The sequence below is a fragment of the Elgaria multicarinata genome, chromosome 8 (assembly GCF_023053635.1).
Source record: "Elgaria multicarinata webbii isolate HBS135686 ecotype San Diego chromosome 8, rElgMul1.1.pri, whole genome shotgun sequence".
NCBI lineage: Eukaryota > Metazoa > Chordata > Lepidosauria > Squamata > Anguidae > Elgaria > Elgaria multicarinata.
Window position 1 is genome coordinate 82795745 of NC_086178.1, and position 19781 is coordinate 82815525.

At 38.7% G+C, this 19781-nt stretch overlaps 1 protein-coding gene across 7 annotated transcripts in view; it reads left to right on the plus strand.

Moving 5' to 3' along the window:
* The window catches only part of EXOC6 (exocyst complex component 6), a 111953-nt gene that overhangs the window by 43906 nt on the left and 48266 nt on the right, over window positions 1–19781 (plus strand). For 5 of the 7 annotated variants that reach the window (XM_063132873.1, XM_063132868.1, XM_063132870.1 and 2 more), the window contains exons 12-18: window positions 1631–1702; window positions 4525–4622; window positions 5606–5711; window positions 6934–7043; window positions 10472–10583; window positions 11770–11904; window positions 18047–18226. In XM_063132873.1, coding sequence (XP_062988943.1) covers window positions 1631–1702; window positions 4525–4622; window positions 5606–5711; window positions 6934–7043; window positions 10472–10583; window positions 11770–11904; window positions 18047–18226 — 813 coding nt within the window. The remainder of the gene's footprint in view (window positions 1–1630; window positions 1703–4524; window positions 4623–5605; window positions 5712–6933; window positions 7044–10471; window positions 10584–11769; window positions 11905–18046; window positions 18227–19781) is intronic. The other 2 variants (XM_063132869.1, XM_063132875.1) reach the window with 1 other exon arrangement.

A 19781-nucleotide genomic window follows, 5' to 3' on the forward strand; every position in this document is an offset into this window, starting at 1 on the left:
TTAGTTTAGCACTGAAAGCAGTACCAGGAAATAGTTCCTAATTATCATTCCAAAAACCCTGTTTCCAAAATAAACTTCACCAGCAAGGCCTAACAGCTGCCCTTTGGTACTTCCAAGGCATTATGTCTCTGTAGCAATAGATCTGTTTCCAGTTACTGGAAGCAGGCGCATTGCTGTTAATTTAATATCTGCTATATTTGGTTGAGGAATTATTAGTCACTCTAATGTATATCATTTAATGATTTAAATATATTCTTGCTTAATTTGTTCAACTGAATATCTGCACCAAAATGAATGGAACAGTTAGAACTGCTTGTAGCTGATGCAATTTTATTGCAGCAACTCACTTTAAACATAGGAACCTGGCATGTTATTCATGGTGATTAATAATAATTTTAACACCCATCCAAATACAAATATATCCATATAAAAAAGCAACATTCTAATAGCTGTTCATGCTATTATGTTTCGTAGATAGTTTTAAACAGTCGAAAAATCACACTTCCATTTGCTTCTACTATTTTAAAGGAGAACTTGGACTGGCTTAGTTCTACAGAAGAAACCATAATGTAGTGACTGAGAGCAGGCTATGAGACTGTTCATCCTCTCCTTGCCGATCTTCACTGCAGAAGATGTAATGATGGCTTGTCCACTGACTTGGATGGCCATAAAAAGAGCTTAGACAAATTTGTGGAGAATAAGGCTGTCAATGACCCTGTTCAGGAGACACCTAAAACCATAGCTTTAACCACAGTGGTTAAGCCAGAAAGCCAGGCTGTGTTCAGAACATAGAGAGAAAGGAGAGATGGGCTCTGGTGCTGTAGTTGATATGGAATTAACGTTTTATTGTTTCCAAATTTAAAATGGCTCGAAACCACGACTTTAACCATGGTGAATAAAGCAAAAAGCCTTATTCACTGTGGTTAAAGCCATGGTTGAAGGTGTCTTCTGAACATGGCCTAGGTTTCTGGCTTAACCACCATGGTTAAAGCCATGGTTTAAGGTGTCTTCTGAACAGGCCCTATGTTTTCTAGTCATGATGGTTATAGATTTCCTCCAACATCAGTATGCTTCTCCAATACTGGTTGCTGGGGAAGGATGCTGTTGCCCTACTTGTAAACTTCCCATAGACATCTGGTTGATAATTGTGGGAACAGAATGCTGGACTAGGGAGGCTTTTAATCAGATCTAGTATAATTATTCTTACCTTATGTTCTCCCTTTCATACCTGTATTTCTTTTGCTGGATGAGTGGTTGAGACAAGAAAGAACATTATGAGATTGAGATCCTTTCTTGCTGTTCTGCTGCACATATAGTTTGAAAAATAGAGGATTGTCCAGATTGCTTTTCTAAGAAGGCTCATTTATATCTTCTGTCTTCTCTTTTCTCTCCTCTCCTAAGTCACTTCACATAGGGAGAGTGGGGAAAAGGTGGAGGGTGAGTTTTATTAAGAGGACCATGTTAACAGGGCCAAGCTGTCTTTTATCTCCACTCAGCAGTGGCCCACTCTTAAGATTAGTTGCCATCCAGGGATAAACATCAACTGGATTTGTTTGCTGGAACTGGAAATACAATTGCTATTAGTTAAAAATAATAATTTTATAATACAATGTGTGATCTTAACTTTCAGTCTTATTGCACTGATCCTGATCTTGTTCTGGAGCTGAAGAATCTGATTGTTGTGTTTGCGGATACATTGCAGGTTAGTGGCAGCTTAGATATTGAATTAAACCATTATGTTTCAGCCATGCCATTAGATATCCATTTGCGACTCTTATTGCAATGTGTTTGAGTTCCTTCTCAAGAGCAAAACTATGAAATGTACACTTTAAGACTAGGTGTACACCAAGATGGCTTAATATTCACTTAAACATGGGAAGTGTGAATGCAACAAATACGTATTTCCAGTAACTTCTGTAATATAGTTTGTTTATCAGGGAGCTGTGATTGTCTGCAAGACAGGGATAACCTGGCTTCAGTTGTCCATGCTCTGGTAACCTCCAAGTTAGATTACTGCAATGCGCTCTACGTAGGGCTGCCTTTGAAGACAGTTCGGAAGCTGCAGCTCGTGCAAAATGCAGCGGCCAGATTGATTTCGGGAACCAGAAAGTTTGACCATATAACACCTGCTCTGGTCCGCTTGCACTGGCTGCCTGTATGTTTCCGAGCCCAATTCAAGGTGCTGGTTTTGACCTATAAAGCCTTACACGGCTTGGGACCACAATACCTGATGGAACGCCTCTCCCGACGCGAATATACCCGGTCACTACGTTCAACATCTAAGGTCCTCCTCCGGGTGCCTACTCCGAGAGAGGCTCAGAGTGTGGCAACGAGGGATAGGGCCTTTTCGGTGGTGGCCCCCAGACTATGGAATGATCTCCCTGACGAGGCTCGCCTGGCACCAACGCTGCTATCTTTCCGGCACCAGGTTAAGACTTTCCTCTTTGCCAAGGCATATGGTGGCACATCTTAATCACCCACATGTTTAGTTTGTAATCGGTTTTTAATGCTTTATGTGTGTATGTGCTGTGTTTTAGAGTTTTAAATTTTGTATACTTGTTTTTATCTCAATTTTAGAATTTCTGTAAACCGCCCAGAGAGCCCTGGCTATGGGAGCGGTATACAAGTGTAATAAATAAATAAATAAATTTCTTGTTGAATGTACTCCTAGTTGGAAACTCTGAGTTACATGTGAAATAATTCTATGTCATACACTTCACATCTTGGCTTGTGTTCCTTCTCATTACCAAAACACTAGTTTTATTATTTATTCCAAAAAAGGTATTGGACCAAAGTTGATAATTTAAATAGAAGTGTGATAGGTCATATAACTCAAAGAGAATATCATCTTCCTGTTGGCAGTCATAATGCACTGTTACAAGAATAAAGAGAAGAAATTAAGTTTGACAAAATGTGCACTGTTTTATTTATTGTAAAGCAAGTTCATTGAATAAACAGATCAAATCTAGGTAGAAATGTTAGTCCATTCATAATAAAATTCACCGGGAAGGTAAAATAATATATTTGAATAAACAATTTAAGGAGAGAGCAGTTTAATTGGGGGGGGGGAGTTTATAATGGATCACTGGACAAAGTGGATCCCTTAGGGCACATCTGGCTTTTCCTAAAGAACTCTGGGAATTACAGTTTTGAGAACATATTGAGAGTGTTTTATGAAAAGTCTAGGAAAGGCTATATGAAGTTTCCTACAGCATAATTCAATACATGTCTACTAGAAGTAAGTCTCACTGAGTTTAATGGGGCTTACTCCTAGATAAGTGGGTATAGGATTGCTGCTCTATTATTCTTTGTTTGGAAGGTATGGCAGGACCATAGTTTTGAAACTGACTTTCATTTAAATCAGTAATTGCATCACTTGTATTGCATTCTGAAAAACTTGAGTTCGTATCCTCACATGCTCACTATGTATAGATGTTAAAAATTAAACAAGGAACATCTTGTTCTCAAATAAATGTGGAATATCCCTTGTTCAGTTGTTAATTTCTCCTGTGATGAAGAGAGCAGAGAAGAAGTTGGGAAACGTGTTTATGAGGATAGAATCTGCATCAGCTTTATACAAAAGGAGTGAAACGCTGATTATGTTGGGAGAAGAGGGGATGCAAAGACAGCCCACATGTTGCAGTGCATTTGGAGAAAGATGTGGAGAAAGATTGGTGGAAGAGGAAGCTGTGGTTGATAAGTTGGCAGCAGTTACTGACGCTGGCCTCTTCCCTCCATGAATGTGTGATCCAGGTGCTCTTTCACCGCAATGCCAGCTCACATGAAGACCCCACTCACATAATTTCTCTTCCATGTATTCAGATATCATGGTAGAGCACTTGGCTCACATATTTTATAAAAGGTATGGTTAGGGATGGTACAGATTGTGTAAAATCTGCTCTGTCTGTATTTCGTTTTGTTCCATGTTCCACCCATCCATGGAATTGGATTTTTTTTTAGTTTCGGAATTTGCACGGATGCAAATTTACATAGATGCGAATTGGTGCAAATTCACAAGTGCGCAAATTCCCCCCAAATGAGCATTGTCACACTTTAGCCTATGGGAGAAATTGTGCATTTTGGGCCAGGGTTTTTAAAATGTTTGGGTATTTCTTTATGACAGAAATTCTCAAAGGTTTAGGAAAATGATCCACAAGTCTGCAGACTCAACCTGACAGGGGAAAAGCTGGTCCGCTGTGGGATCTGAGGGTCGGATTCATGAAAATCCAAACTCATTTGGTTCCATTGTGGATTTTTCCAACATCTCTAGTCATGGTGGAGAAAAGTGGTGATCACCAGCTTCTCCACTGCATTATTACCACTTCCAACACATGAACCATGCCAGGGATGGGAGATGAGAGGAAGGAAAATCATGGATGGTCCATTGATTGGGAAAGGGATTGTGCATATTGGAATTTATTCGCCATAACATTGGCTGCAGACCTCAGGTCTTCAAATGTAGCCATACTACACGCTCGTTTGATAGCTCCTTTAAAATATTATTTTATTATATCATTTTCTTAGGGCTACGGTTTTCCTGTGAACAGACTGTTTGATCTTTTATTTGAAATAAGAGACCAGTACAACGAGACGCTGCTTAAAAAATGGGCTGTCTTGTTCAGGTTGGTATGACAAAATAAGAAGGATCTATTTCAAAGTAATGCTAACCAGTTTTGGTTCCTCTTTCAATGGCTATATATTTGAATACTTCAGTTTCCAGTTTTTGAAACAATATTTATATTCTGAAAGGGCAGCAATTTGGAGAATCCCAAGACTTTTTGACCATTGTCATATCAGCAGAGGTGCTGTCCATCTCCTTGGCCTGATGAAATAACCTGTACTTGTGTGTATTCTGCAATCACATTCTGCAATGCACACATCCCAGCAGTCCGCTGTGGTTTAATTTACCCATGGGGATTCTTCTGTTGTGCTGGGCACCATTTTTATTTTACTTATTTATATATTACATTTTTATACCACCCAATAGCCGAAGTTCACAGATTTTTGCGTGGTGCCTGGGTTGTGACGTTGTGCAAACCCAGGCAGCAGGGGGTTGTTTAAGCTTTAGGCAATCCTCAAATAACCCTAAAACAAGCTGTGGATTATTTGAGTGCTGTTTAACCCTCAAACAATGTTTGGTGAAGTCTTACAAGATTGAAGGAAGGCAAGCTTACAGTGCCCTACATAACATCTTGTATATCTTAAATGGCTAGCAGATATTATCAAAATCATGCAAAATGAACACATATATGAAGATGCACGAACATTTGCTGATGGGTGTTTGTGAACATTCTCTACTCTTACACATGCCGCTCTTGTACAGTCAACCTAATAGTTGATTATTTTTGTGACAGTATTGCCTCTTTGCTTCTCTGCATCTCTTTGCACGAGCAATTGACAGCTGTTTCTGTCCCCAGGCTGTGTGTGCCTGCAGTAGACTGTTTGTGAACATTTCATGACCCCAAAATTCATAATGCACAACTCTCCCAATTTGATGCAAAGGTGCTTTAACTTGGTTAAGTTGTATCCGTATATGCCTATGTATTGTCATGTTTACTGTATGTTTTAGTATTTATGTTCCTAATTTGCTCATTGAATTATACAGGGATATTTTTGAAGCAGATAATTACAGTTCAATTCCTGTAACAACTGAAGAGGAGTACAAAATTGTGATTAGCAAATTTCCTTTTCAAGATCCAGAACTTGATAAGGTAAGAAACACATACTGTTTATTGGGTTTGAAACCAATTAAGGACAGTTAGGTTGCATTCAGACCTCGAAACCATGGTTTGTACGCTTCCTCCTTGCCTTTATGGTGATTTTTATTTTATTATTTCTTTTGTTAAAAATCAAATACATAGAGAGCATTTACAAAAAGGTGAAAAAATGAGAACTTGGGACAGTATAGAAGTGGCTCCAGCCTTTTTGTTTGTAGTTAGTGGGAATTCAGAGGTTGCCAGTGAATTGGATCCAGATTTAGTCATGCTTAGAGTAGACCCATTCAAATAAATGGGGCTGAAGTTAAAATGACTAAGGTCTGGTCCAACTCATAAATCTGTGTCCAGTGACTTGCACTAGGGATTGTAGGGTGGATACAAACCACCCCTGCTGTGTTGCGTGCTCGGGTTGGACGAGACGTCACCCAATGCTGCGTCACGGGGAATTACGCAAATGATTGATGCGAGTGCAGCCTGGGGGAAGCCACGATGGTTGGATTTTTTACTGACATGATTGTCTGAACATCCCCACAGTGTCTGAATGTGGCAAGCTACAGTTGGCTCAACCTATAGATGTCGCACAAGCCAGGATCAATTTTCATTATGTCTCTCTGTGTAGATCTCATTTTGGCTCAGTGCACACATACATGCTTGTTAACTAAGGATTGAGGGATTAGCTGAGGACTGTGAGATCATGTTCATTGCTTCCTCACCCATCGCCTTTAATAGTCGTCTTACCACTTGCCACTTTACTATGCTTAGGTGTTAGAGTGATGATATTAACTATCATGCTTCAAGTCTAGCTTTTGGAGCATAGTCCTGGTTATTAATTGAGAAAGCAATAGACACTCATAGAATCATATAATTGGAAAGAATATGAACAATTTTTTAAAAGTATTTTTTTCTCCCTTGGACAATTTTTTGTTACAGTTCAGAACATTTTTCTGTTTCCTTATCATTTCACTGTAACCATGTAACTAGCTATGGGGAAACCTAAAATAATGTAGCATATTTTAACAACGTGAGGAATTACCTACCAGATTTCAGGTATGAAGAGCCTATCTCTGTGCAGAGAGGAGAATACAGTTGATGACCACAAATATGACGCAACTAAATATAGATTAACCTGTGAGAGCCAGGTCTTCTTTTCCAGCCTGCTTAGCTTGAATCAGTTTGAAATACAATACAGCATGGCACATGTGCTTTGTTTCCACAGCAGTGTTTTCCAAAGAAACTTCCAATGTCTCAGTCGGTGCCTCAGATTTATATCCAGGTTAAAGAATTTATTTATGCAAGCCTTAAATTTTCAGAGTCACTTCATCGCAGGTAAGCATTTGCAAAAGCTGTCTCACGGTGAGTGTAAGTTTTAATGCATTCGTTCTGCCTATGCTTCAAAACATCCAGAGGATGAAGGGCCATCTCCCAGTAGAATCTTAGAATCATAGAATAGCAGAGTTGGAAGGGGCCTACAAGGCCATCGAGTCCAACCCCCTGCTCAATGCAGGACACGTGCTTTGCTTTTCAAAGGTCCTAGGCGGAATCCCTGGAATCTCAAGGTAGAGTGGGAAATGACTCCTGTCAGAAACTCTGGAGAGATGCTGCCAGTCAGTGTAGACCAATTATTATTATTTTTGCCCCCAAGGGGTGCATGTGGTACAGGGTTGGGGAGCTCTATGTGTATACACTCACATCCCAGTGATCCGTATGAGAATCTCTGTGGGAGGGAGCAGAAAGACTTCTCTCCATCCATCCATCCTTTCTTGGGGATGGAGTAGAAAGCACAGGTGGGTGGGGGATTTGGCTGTGGTGGTGGAGTCAGGAACACTTAGGAGGCTGCATGCAGATTGTGCACCTCTGGGTTAGACACTAGATGGATCAATGGTCTGACCAGGTGTGGAGCAGCTTCATATGAATTGTGAATGTGATAAGATGCAATCCATCATGCATCCATACAGGACTACATTACCAGTTAAAGAATCTACAAGATGGCAGCCTCCTTGCAATGGCCCTAGGGAGTGGTGTAGGGTCTTTGCGGCCAGACCTGCAGCCTGGCTAAGGTCTTGTGGTGATTCCAATTTGTATGAACTATCCCTCCAACATGGCCCCTAGATTTACATGGTTGGCAAAGATTTCCCATCATGTTTAGACCTTTTACTTTTTCTGGCTCTATTGCATTAGAAAATGCCTTCCTTTTGTTTCCACGTTCCGTGATGATTTTTAGAGAAAGCATTGCATATCCAAACCGTCCTGTTACTTAAATCATTGGAAATATGGCTTTGGTCTTGGTTTTAAGTGATCGGTTTTATCCATGTCCTCCCTGCTCCGCTCTTCCACGATTCAGAATTACATTTTGTTTTTAAAGCTATTCAAAATACTGAGAAATTAAATTTCTAATAGGTGGGCAAATTTCAGTACAAAGGAAGCTTTAAACAGTTATATTCAGAGGCTTCCATTTTAGCCAGTCTCAAAAGTATTGCTTGGATTTAATTGGATGAAATGTGTAGTTCCGTTTTGCTTGTTGAAATCTGGAAGCTATTTCCAGTTTGTCATCAAGCTGTGTGCACTGTTGACAACTGTAAATTACTCTCCTTTCACACATACTGAACTAATAAAGCTTCATGGTCTGCATTTCAAAACAGGAACTATTTAATCATGCAAATTACGCTTTCCCAATTACACTATTTAACAAACATAGTCCAAATTACACAAATGCATATATTATGTTTTGTCAAACTACTAACAAAACATTAGCTTGACTGAAGTCTTGTCCTCTGTAGTAAATGAACTATCTTATACTTGGTTATCCAGAAAAGGATAGAAAATGTAAAATAAATGAAAAAAAGTAAACCACAATGTGCATACATAAAATTTTGTATCTATATCTTGAATACTATGTGTAGGTATGATCAGCCTGCCTCCAGAAGGAAGCAGCATTAATGAATACCAAATTATGATTAAGGAAACTTAATAGTAATGTCATACTCATTTATGACTTGAATACTGTTAATCAATGTTATCCCCAAATGTTACAAATTCCCATATACTACACACATTTGATAAGTGTCATATGCCTAACACGTTAACCAGTTCTCTGGATAAAAAATGCATACATTAAAGGATACTTTGCATAACCTTGAAACCCTTCCCCCACCTCCCCACCCTTCATTAAGTAAGTCCTATTAGTTTTAGCTCTGGCAGGAGAATTTGCATTCTTGAATGTTCCCTCATGTAAAAAATGCTATACGTTGTGGCAAGGTGTCATGAAATTTATCAGTAGATAAATGGTTGCCCAGTAACAATGAAAAAGGCACGACCTGCTAGACAGCATACTAGAAAAACAGTTCCCTCAAAACTTCCGAGACTGCAGTGTACAATTCTGAAACTGCAAAGATGCAACCTGCAAGTCAAACACAAACATGGAAAAGAAATGTACTTTGGCAGCATCTTTGAAAAACTTGCATCTTAGAAAGAGTAAGCAATTTTTGAAAACTGGTCCCCAACAGATAGGGCTGTATGTGCATTTGATGAACATTTAAATTATGTATTAAAAGGATGGGAGTGTTCCACTGAGAACGTGTATGATCTATTCAATAGAAATTATGAACTCTGTCCTAATGTTATTAGACAGTGCTAAACTCTTTTAACCAAGTGCAAATAAGTTCCATTTGAATATCAACTCATGTGAAACACTAGAATATGAAAGTGTATCATGTTCTTTTTATTTTGAAACCAGTCTGTTACAAACTGTTGTGAACCGCCCAGAGAGCTTCGGCTATTGGGCGGTATAGAAATGTAACAAATAAATAAAAAAATAAATAAACCGTTGGCATACAATGGAATTGTGCTAAAGGGCTCCTTCCATTATTAAAAGCCATCCTGGCCATTCCATGGATGTTGAACTTCCTTCAGCCTATGAACTGGTTTATATTTTGGAGGAGATCTCGGAGGTTGCATTCAGTAGTGGGCAGGGCCTAAGGCGAAAGAGGATGGGACCAAAATATAAAAAATACCAACATGATTTTGCTTAAAGCTTTTACTCCCAGTAGCTAAGGGTTAGGAAAGTCATTTCAACCTTTTTGGGTGGGGGAGGGGGAAGCTGCACAAAACCCAACAAATGCTTGTGTTTGGGGGCAGGGGCAGAGGAAGGGATCTGGGGTTCTGCCCCCTGTCTTTAAGACTTCCATCTTTATATTTGTGTCTTCCATAAGTGTGTTAGTAAGGTTGGGTTGTGTGTGTGTTCTTGTGCCACAGCAAAAAGACATAGGCCCCATTCAGAAGATACCTTAAACCATGGCTTTAACCATGGTGGTTAAGCCAGAAAGCCGGGCTGTGTTCAGAAGTCACCTTAAACTATGGCTTTAACTACAGTGAATAAAGCAAAAAGCCTTATTCACTGTGGTTAAAGCTGTGGTTTAAGGTGTCTTCTGAACACAGTCTGGCTTTCTGGCTTAACCACCATGGTTAAAGCCATGGTTTAAGGTGTCTTCTGAATGGGCCCATAGTTTTCTGTTAGTCTTCTGGAGTTTGCTCAGTGAGCTTTCTCTCTAATGAAGCAGGGAAACATGTCATCCTCCTTCCATGAATTCTCCTCTGAGAATCTACTACTGAAGATAAAGATGAGTACAAAAGTAGCATTGGGGGTACCCTTATAGGGGGTGGACAGCAAGGAAGAGTCAAAGGCTGCACAGTCATTTAAAGATCTTATTGCTGATTTAGTCATTTGTTTTCAGAGTTTCTTAAACTTTGTTTTCCAGTTCAACAGAAATAGATGATATGCTTAGAAAATCTACAAATTTGCTGCTGACTAGAACTTTAAGCAGTTGTTTACAAAACCTCATCAAAAAGCCTCACATAGGTTTGACAGAGGTAAGTTTAGCATTCTGTATGCTGTCATATGTAGTTCAATGGTTTTCAAACTATGTTTCTAGGAGCCGTGCAGCTCCTCAATGAGAAGGTCAAATGATGGATATGTTTCCTTGAAAGGCGACGTGTCCACTATTATTACTTCTCCTTGCCTATAATGTGTAGCTAAAGGGGGTGTTTGGGGTACATTCTAGAGTGCAGATTGAGTTTACACAGGGTGATGGCAATGCTTAGTAGGCCCAGTAAGTTAACACTATTCCAACATGAATCATGATGAGAATTTCTGTGGCAGGGGCTGCTTAGATAGGGATTTCTCAATAGATAAGTCCATGGGCCTGAAGCTAAGCCATGGTTAGCCACTAATCCTTTTGCAACAAATGGTTAGTGGGCATATTTAAACTGTGGTTATGTAGCCACCATGGTTAGGAATGGTTCACACAACACACTTAAGTCATGGTTTGCATGACATGCTAAGCCATAATGTTTTGCTCAATATGTTTAACCACCATGGCTTAACATGTTGTCTGAATAGGGTCAATGTAGAAAAGGTTTCCTGTAACTAGAAAATTGACTCATCGGGCCTGTTCACATGTGCTGGTTGTGTGCTGGGGGGATTTGCATAATTACCCTCGCCAGTGTGGCTTTATTATTATTATTATTATTATTTATTTATATAGCACCATCAATGTACATGGTGCTGTACAGATAACACAGTAAATAGCAAGACCCTGCCGCATAGGCTTACAATCTAATAAGTTGTAGTAAACAATAAAGAGGGAAGGAGAATGCAAACAGGCACAGGGAAGTGTAAACAGGCACAGGGTAGGGCCAGCAAGGGTAGCTTGTTGTGATCCCAGAATCCTACAACAGTGCATGGTTCTGAGTAGCTTGTAAGCCATAGCAACAAGCCACCCATGCTGGGTTCGCATGACATGGCAAGCCACACCAGTGAGGGTAGTTATGTAAATCCCTCCAGTACACGCCCGGCCACTGTGGCTTAATGCCCCCACTGTGATCATGTGAACCCACTCATTGCAGAAATCTGTTAAACTATATAGCTTTTGCATATTTAGTATTGCTAATAAGCATATTATGAAGAATCTGCCTTCGAGTCTATACAATCAAATTCAATTGTATGTCGTAAATGCACTTTTATCAGAATTTGTTACTGTTTTTCTTGTGTTTAAAGCTGGTGCAAATTATCATAAACACAACACATTTGGAACAAGCATGTAAATATCTTGAGGACTTTATAACAAATATTACAAATATTTCCCAAGAGACTCTTCACACGGCAAGACTCTATGGTCTTTCAACATTTAAGGTATGTGTGATGTTACTATTTTTAAATAAACAGGTCTCTACCTAGGGATCCCAGTTCTTCTTGTTTAGATATATCTTGCTGTCCTCTTAAGTCTTGGGATGAAAGTTTGAATATATCAGGTAAATGCAGTAAACAGAATGAAATGCAACTCAGTCTTCACAGGTGGGTAGGAGTTTCAAACAGGAAACAAACCATGTCCAAGAGAATATTGGGTACATTACCTTAGCAGTAAAGTAGATGAAATGAACTGAGATACATGAGTTCATTATTATTATGGTATAGATGTCATCACTTTCAGAATGTTAGCTTAATTTAACTTAAATGGAATAATCACATTAAAGTTTAATCCATGGTGAGTTGTGTACCAGATAGATACTGATGAGGTCATAGTTGCAAGGATGCAAAACTAGGATATGTTTGTGCCCAACGTCTTCAGTTACACAATCACATTTCTGAAACTTGATCATACATGCTAGTGGTTATCTAAGTCTATTTTTATTAGCAAATGCATTCTGAAGTTTCCAACTGTTTGTGTGTTGTTTTTTAAACTGGGTAGCTGGACCCAATTTAAGCCAGTATGAGGCCTGGCTAGGATTATTACACCAGCATCGTGTGCCTTGCATCAGTAGTCAGTTTCAAAAGCAGTTTGTCATGTAGCACGGGGATCTCTTTAGATAAGAACTTATCTATATACCCTTCATGCTCATGGAACTAGTTTCATGGTTCTTTGGATTCTAGTTATAGTATTTGCAAGAGGCAAAGAAATCTTAATACTTTAAATCACTTTTGTGCAATGATGACAATGCAAAACCCTGGTTTATAGTCTATTTAATTTAATCCTACAAATTTGAAATGTTTTGTAACAAGTAAAAAAACCAAAACAAGTATCAATCAGTTCCATAATGGATGTATCTTGAGTTTCAAATAATTACCTTGTTGTGTATACACCCAAACAGGACAGGATTTCACAGACGATCAAACTAAACAGGATTATTCATACTGAGCCTAGTTCTGTCTTCAGTTTTTTTTATTTTGTAACTAAATCTAAAACTAAATCTTTCAAATTCCAGCATTAATCACTGCCATCAGGGTTAAAGGAGGGCATAGGAAGGGTAAAGGAATGCTTCACAGATTTAATACTGTGCTCCTGTATTTTCAGCCTTGGAACACCTAATGCTGCTATTTGAGTATTTATGCCTCTATGAATTTTATAACTAGAGCAAATGGGAATGATAAAAAAATGAACTTGCGTATTTGTTGGTGGCAATTTTCCTTGTGTGCAAGAACTGTTACTGAAATTGCTGTATTTGACTTCGATGCCAATAGATTAATAGAGTATGTTGAAGTATGAAACAATATTTTATGATCCTACAAATAAAAGTGATAATTCAGTAGCTTTGTTATTTTTGCAGAACTGTATGTAAAATTTAAGATGGCTCAGTCTGACCAAATGAATATCTCAGGAAGTCTGGAGTCAGTGAGCTGCAAAACTCTGGGAATTTTCAACTTTCAGAGTTCCTTGTTGTACTGAGCAGAAGTGATCATTTTACCATCGTGTTTGTGCAGCTTGATTGGCTATGAGTTTTCATACTCCTTGTTTGACCATTTAGCCTTAAACCACAAGGCCCACAAAAAGCAGGGACCTGGTTCTGCAGGTAAATGGTTATCAGCATGACACTTGCAATGAGAACAGGCTACACTTTGCCACTTCTGGTCCTACAGATGTCCATATCTTTTTTTTGTGTGTGAACCGCTCAGAGAGCTCCGGCTATTGGGCGGTATAGAAATGTAATAAATAAATAAATAAATATCTTCAGAGTAGATGTGAATGGCATCAGTACAGGCTGAAATGCCAATGTTGTGTTGCTTGTAGCAATCAGGTATGGACAGAGCACAATCATCCTGTCTCTCTTCTCCTGAAAAAAAATGCTAAGTCCATTCACTTTCACCATCGTTTTGGCAGAGAAGAATTTGTTGCCTTTTGGAACTATATTTATCCAGTACCTTAAATGCCAGTGTATGCCTTGCATTTTGAATGTGTATGTGCAAATCATGTTCTGAATGCGTAACACATTTGCATGTACTTCTGTGTGTACAGTAGGTGTGCATGTTCCATGGCTTTGGTAGTCCTTAGCTATCCCTTCCCATCCTCCCAAAATTCTTTGTGGGTTTTCACCACTTCACATTTTTATGGCTCCCAAAGTGTCATGTTTAATGTTAATTTTAGGACTAGCAAATGCAACAAGTTGTTGAGATGGGGAGGAGGAGACCTGTTAATAGTTCTCTTATTCTTGTCATTACCTATTCATGGTCCTGTGTACCACAGTTTATTTATTTATTTATTAAATTTATATAATGCCCCATAGCCGAAGCTGTCAGGGCGGTTTACAAAAGTTTAAAAACAGTGGAAATTAAAAAAATGTTTTGGAATATATTGGTCAAGTTTAGCCTTCCCTCAACCTGACACCCTCCAGATGTGTCAGCAATCAAGTGCCATCACACCTGACCTGCATGGAATATGGGGGCCACCACATTGGGGAAAACTGTTCTGGATGCTGTGTTACCGTACTGTAGAATTTGGTTCAACGCAACTGTGAAGATAAAAGCCCAAATGTTTTTCTGATGAATGTAAGGAATAATAATTATAAGATGAAACCATTAGTAGCAATTGCTTTCCCCACTTCTTCAAATAAAAAGCACTTTGGTTATTCTTACTTTGCTCCTTAAAGATTTTCAGTCCACTGCCTACATGTATGCAGCTTCTTGAGTATCATGTAATAAAGGGAATACTATTCAGATTTCTGTGCATTGGCTTACCTTTCTTTTTCCATTCTGGGTTTAAACAGAAATATTAATGAGGTCCTGTCTACCGGACACTATACACATTATCTAATTGTCAGTTGGATCATGCTGTGGCTGTCATTTGTGGTATCTAAGCTACTGGGAAAAAATCCAAAATTAATTGCAAACAAAGCCAGTCAGATTATAAGGGCATACCCTTTCTAGATTCTTCCCTCCTCCTGCTCTCTATATTACTTAAACTTATTATTTTTACCCCCAAAGAATCACACCAGTGCATACGCTTCACTTGTGATGGAAAATCCTTTTTTTATTAATCCTTATGTACCTTTTTATGGAAAGCTGAATACATTTCATCAACCTAGCTATCCTGCAGTTCAGTGTGTTCTGCTATTGTAACTACATCTGATGGAGGCAATTTATATCAGTCTTACTCAGGCTGCAATCATATATATATATATATATATATATATATATATATATATACATACATACATATATATATATACACACACACACACACACACACACACACATACACTTACAAGGTAGTAAGTCCCATTGAGCTTAGTACAACTTACTTCTGAGTAGGCAACCATAGGATTACACTGTCAGTATGTTTAAAATAATAGAATTCTTTCTTGCTATTCCATTTTTAATGATAGTGACTTATGCATAATACTGTTCCCTCACTTATTTCAGCAGAAGATTCACAGACTTTAGTCTTATTTGCTTTCATTGGATAAATAATTAGAGAAATGTATTTTAAAAAATAATAGACATCACACTTAAATAACTATAACAATTCAGGTTAATAACCAAAAATATATTTATTATTTATTTATTTATTGCATTTATATCTCGCCTTTTTTTCTCCCAAGGAACCCAAGGCAGCGTAAATATAGCCTTAAATATTATCAATAACAATGTATGGTTATATGTTATCTAGCACTTTATCACTTTAAAACATGGCAAACATTCCATTTTTCAATAAAATGGTTATCCATCTACCTATCTTCTCTAACTTCCACAAAGTTTTCCTATACGTCTCAATTCCCTAGTTATAGACGGACTGGACTGTTGTAATGCATTCTACATGGGGCTGACTTTGATGACAACTCAAACTTCAGCTGGTACAGAACACAGCTGCTCATATCCTTGGTGGGGCTAGACTTGTTGGATCATATTACACCAATTCTGTTCCAGTTGTGCTAGTTTCTAATGTGTTTCTGGATCCAATTTAAAGTCCTGGAGTTAACCTCTAAAGCCCTAAAAAAAATGGGTCTAGGTTATTTGAAGGACTGCTTACACCCATATGAATTTGCCTATACTTTAAGATCATCTTCAGAGACCCTACTTACTGGCCCACCACTAAGATCAGTAAGGTAGGAGGGCACTAGAGTGGACCTTCTCAGTTGTGGTCCATTCCCTATAGAATTCCCTTCCAAAAGATAATATGACTTTCTCCATGTGTGACTACTTTTAAAAGGGCTTTAAAATATATACTTATTCTGTCTGGCTTTTAATTTAAAAGGTTGTATGATATTTGCTGCTATTAGGTATTTGAAATTTCATTGTATTTTAACTGGCTTATTTTAAAATTGTTTAAATTTATGGTGTTTTTATAATTTGATACTAAACCTTATTGTGTAAGACTGGGATATATTGCCTTGGGAAGGCCATCTTCTTGAAAGATGGCTAAGAAATCAAATAAATAAAATGTTGCAAGTTATAGCATATCACATATTCTTAGACTGCAATTCTACATTCATGTGGATGTAAGTCCCAATGAGTTCAATGGGACTTAATATGTTTGAGATTGCGCTATCAGTAGCCTGTCTAGAATTCGTTTCCAGAATGCTCTGAGTTTGAACGTTTCCTATATATGAAAGATAAGAGTTGCAGAGTTTCCACACTTCCAACAGATGTGGAATCAAGTCGAAAACTAGATATTGAGCCTGCTAAGACATCACATTAAGCCATGGTTACGCTGCTAACCCTTTTGCAGCAAATGGTTAGTGAAGGTGTTTAAACTGTGGTTATATAGCCACCATGGTTAGGAATAGTTCACACTACATACCAAGTCATGGTTCAAATGACACACTGAGCCATAAAGTTTAGCTCAAAAAGTTTAATCACCGTGGCTTAGCGTGTCATCTAAACAGGGTCAAAGTCTAATGCCAACTGAATATAAATTTATCAAAAATCCTTAAAGATGTTCTGTTAGAGAAATCTTGCTCATTCAAGAGCTCATTGTTTGTTTCCCTTGGGTTATATACATTGGAGAGGGAAATATTCAAATGATGTAAGCTTCATTAGAAAACAATAATCTGTTATCAGTAACCAAAAGCAATAGAAACAAGCATTCTTCCAAACTCACATTGTGCCAATCAAATCAGTAATAATGAATAGGAAACATATTGACTTGGTTTGCATGTAATTGTAACAACAACCTAGAGTATGGGCTGTTGAATCCTGGGTTGTCATTATGTATGAAACCAGAAGTATGGGTTAACTATGGATTGTTAACCACAAACAGCCCAGGAAGAGAACCCATGGTTTGTTGTTGGTTTATGAACTCTGGGTTGTCTTAACTATAGGTTGTTGTTACGTATACCATAGGTTTCTTCATGGGTTGCTTTGCAAGGCTATATAGATGGCGGGCAAGAGTGGTAAAAGTTTTATGTATTTTATATTTACTGTTGTTCCCTGCCTCAATCAAAATGGAGAGGCAGGTAAGAAATTGTTGTTGTTGTTGTTGTTGTTGTTGTTGTTATTAAAAAAACCTGGCCGCTCTACATGCCAGTACTAGAGTATTGCAAAGGTATTTCGGATACAGGGAAGAAACAGGTGAAGGAGGAAGAGATCAAACAATCCAGGAATTGAAAAAACAAGCTGTGCTTTGTGCAGTTGTCTGGCAGACAAATCTGGGTAAACTCTGGATAAACCAACAACCTACCCTTCTGGGTTGTTGTTAAGTGAGAACCAGGTCATTTTTCAATAATGGTTTGATTCATTTGACAATTTTCTGAAACTATCCAGTTAAAGGCTAAGTTGCATTTCAGAATGTTTATGGTGTAATTATTTTACACAATCTTAGCTTGCACTTCAAAAGCAAGACAAAGCATAAAGTATCGAAGTCCTTTTGAGACAAAAATTGATTACTTTGATATTCATGATTAATTATTTTAAACTATATATTTCAATTTGGATTAAAATAGCAATTAATGTTTCCCCCCCCCCTCTTCTTAGCTCATACCTCCTCTCTTACTGTCCTACATTTCAAGAAACTATCTCTATTATAACAACTTCAGTTTAGGCATACTATGTATATATTTTTCAGGATGCAAGACATGCTGCTGAAGGGGAGATTTATACCAAACTTAACCAAAAGATTGATGAATTTATCCAGCTTGCTGACTATGATTGGACAATGACTGAGCCAGATGGAAGAGCCAGTGGCTATTTAATGGACCTTATTAATTTCTTAAGAAGCACCTTTCAGGTTTTTACTCACTTGCCTGTAAGTATAGAAAATGCAAGCAATTGCTGGTTGTCTTTGTACATGTAGTCTAAGGATGCTTTGACATATGGTGGAAACAAACAACAGTATTGGACCTAGCTGGATCACAACTTGCCTTGCTATGATCTCCTAGCCATGGTTAATAAATTAGTGGTGGGCCAAAGGGTTGTACGCTCTCTCGTCTCTCCTGCTCAACTCCTCCCTTCTTTCCTTACTGTAGTTTTACATCTGCTCTGTATTACCAGAATTCATATCCTGGTTGAAAAAAATAAACCTGGTTAACCATGGTGCTAGTGCCAACCTTATGCTATGTCACAGTTAACAATGATAAGTGAAGGATGAAGGGATTTGGGCAGAGGGAATATTGAGCTCTTGGACTTTTCCCAGTTTCTTAATGCTGATTGGGTTTGCACAATGTAACAACCCATCGTGGATATCAAGGTGGGTTGTTGTTGTGTTGTTCAAACCTAGACCACTTCCCGCAGGATGGCTTATTTTTGGCCAAGATGCTACCCTGACAGTCCACGGTTTCTTCTAGGGGTTGTTTTACCCCACAATGTGTTGGTGTGTCATCTGGACCTGGCAGAACCAACCCATCATGGTTGCAGCAAATGGATATAGAGCTGTTTGGAAAAACGCTGCCACTCTTCTGATCATGCTCACCCGAGCCACCTCAAGTCCCCCTCGCCAGCTATAGTACCTCCAAAAATGCCTAAATGGCATTTTGGAAAGGCTGTTACTTGTTCGCCAACCCCTTAAAAAAAAAAATGGTCCCCAACATTTGCGTAAATGGAGCCATGATGTAATTTTTTAAAAAATTGGCCTCATGAATGTGCACAAATCTGTTTTCATAATTTTAAAATTGTTTTTGTGTGTGTGTTTTGTCAGTGTTTCACAGTTACGCAAGTGAACACTTGTGGCTGTTGGAAATGTGTTGTCTTCTCTTGGCAATATCCTTGTATGTTTCAGCTGTCAAAGGAAATAAAGTCTCAGCAAGTCCTTTTAAGAGAAATCTAGGCTCCCCCGTCTATTTGCTAGAGACTCAGGGAAGTGTGGAATGGAAGCAGGACACCTGCAAGTCTCAGTTCAACACTTCAGACCCCAAGGATCACCTTACTAACTGGGCAATATTGTCCCCTTTCCCCACCTTGTCACTGTCAAACAGTGTACAAATTAGCCTATATGCAGTTTTGCTGTGTCAATTTCCTTGTATGATTCATATTCCCCTTGTTCCCTTCTGCAGCTGAAATATACAAAGATATTGCCAAGATACATTCTTGGGTCTGGCGGCAGGGGGTGGGGAGACTTTACGGCCCCATTTGTGCAAATGTCTGGGGCCATATTTTTTTTAAAGAAAGCCAGGGAATGTAAAAGGGTCTCAATCGAAGCGGGGAGGGGGATGGAACAGGCAGACCAAATGGGTTCTGCTGGCATACTGGGTGGAGAACCGAGGTGGAAGGAGAGGGAGAACAACCCACAGTGAGCATGATCATCTGTTGTTTCCCCCAAAATAGCCCACACTGCGTAGCTTACTCACAGGGTGGGTTGTCGTGTT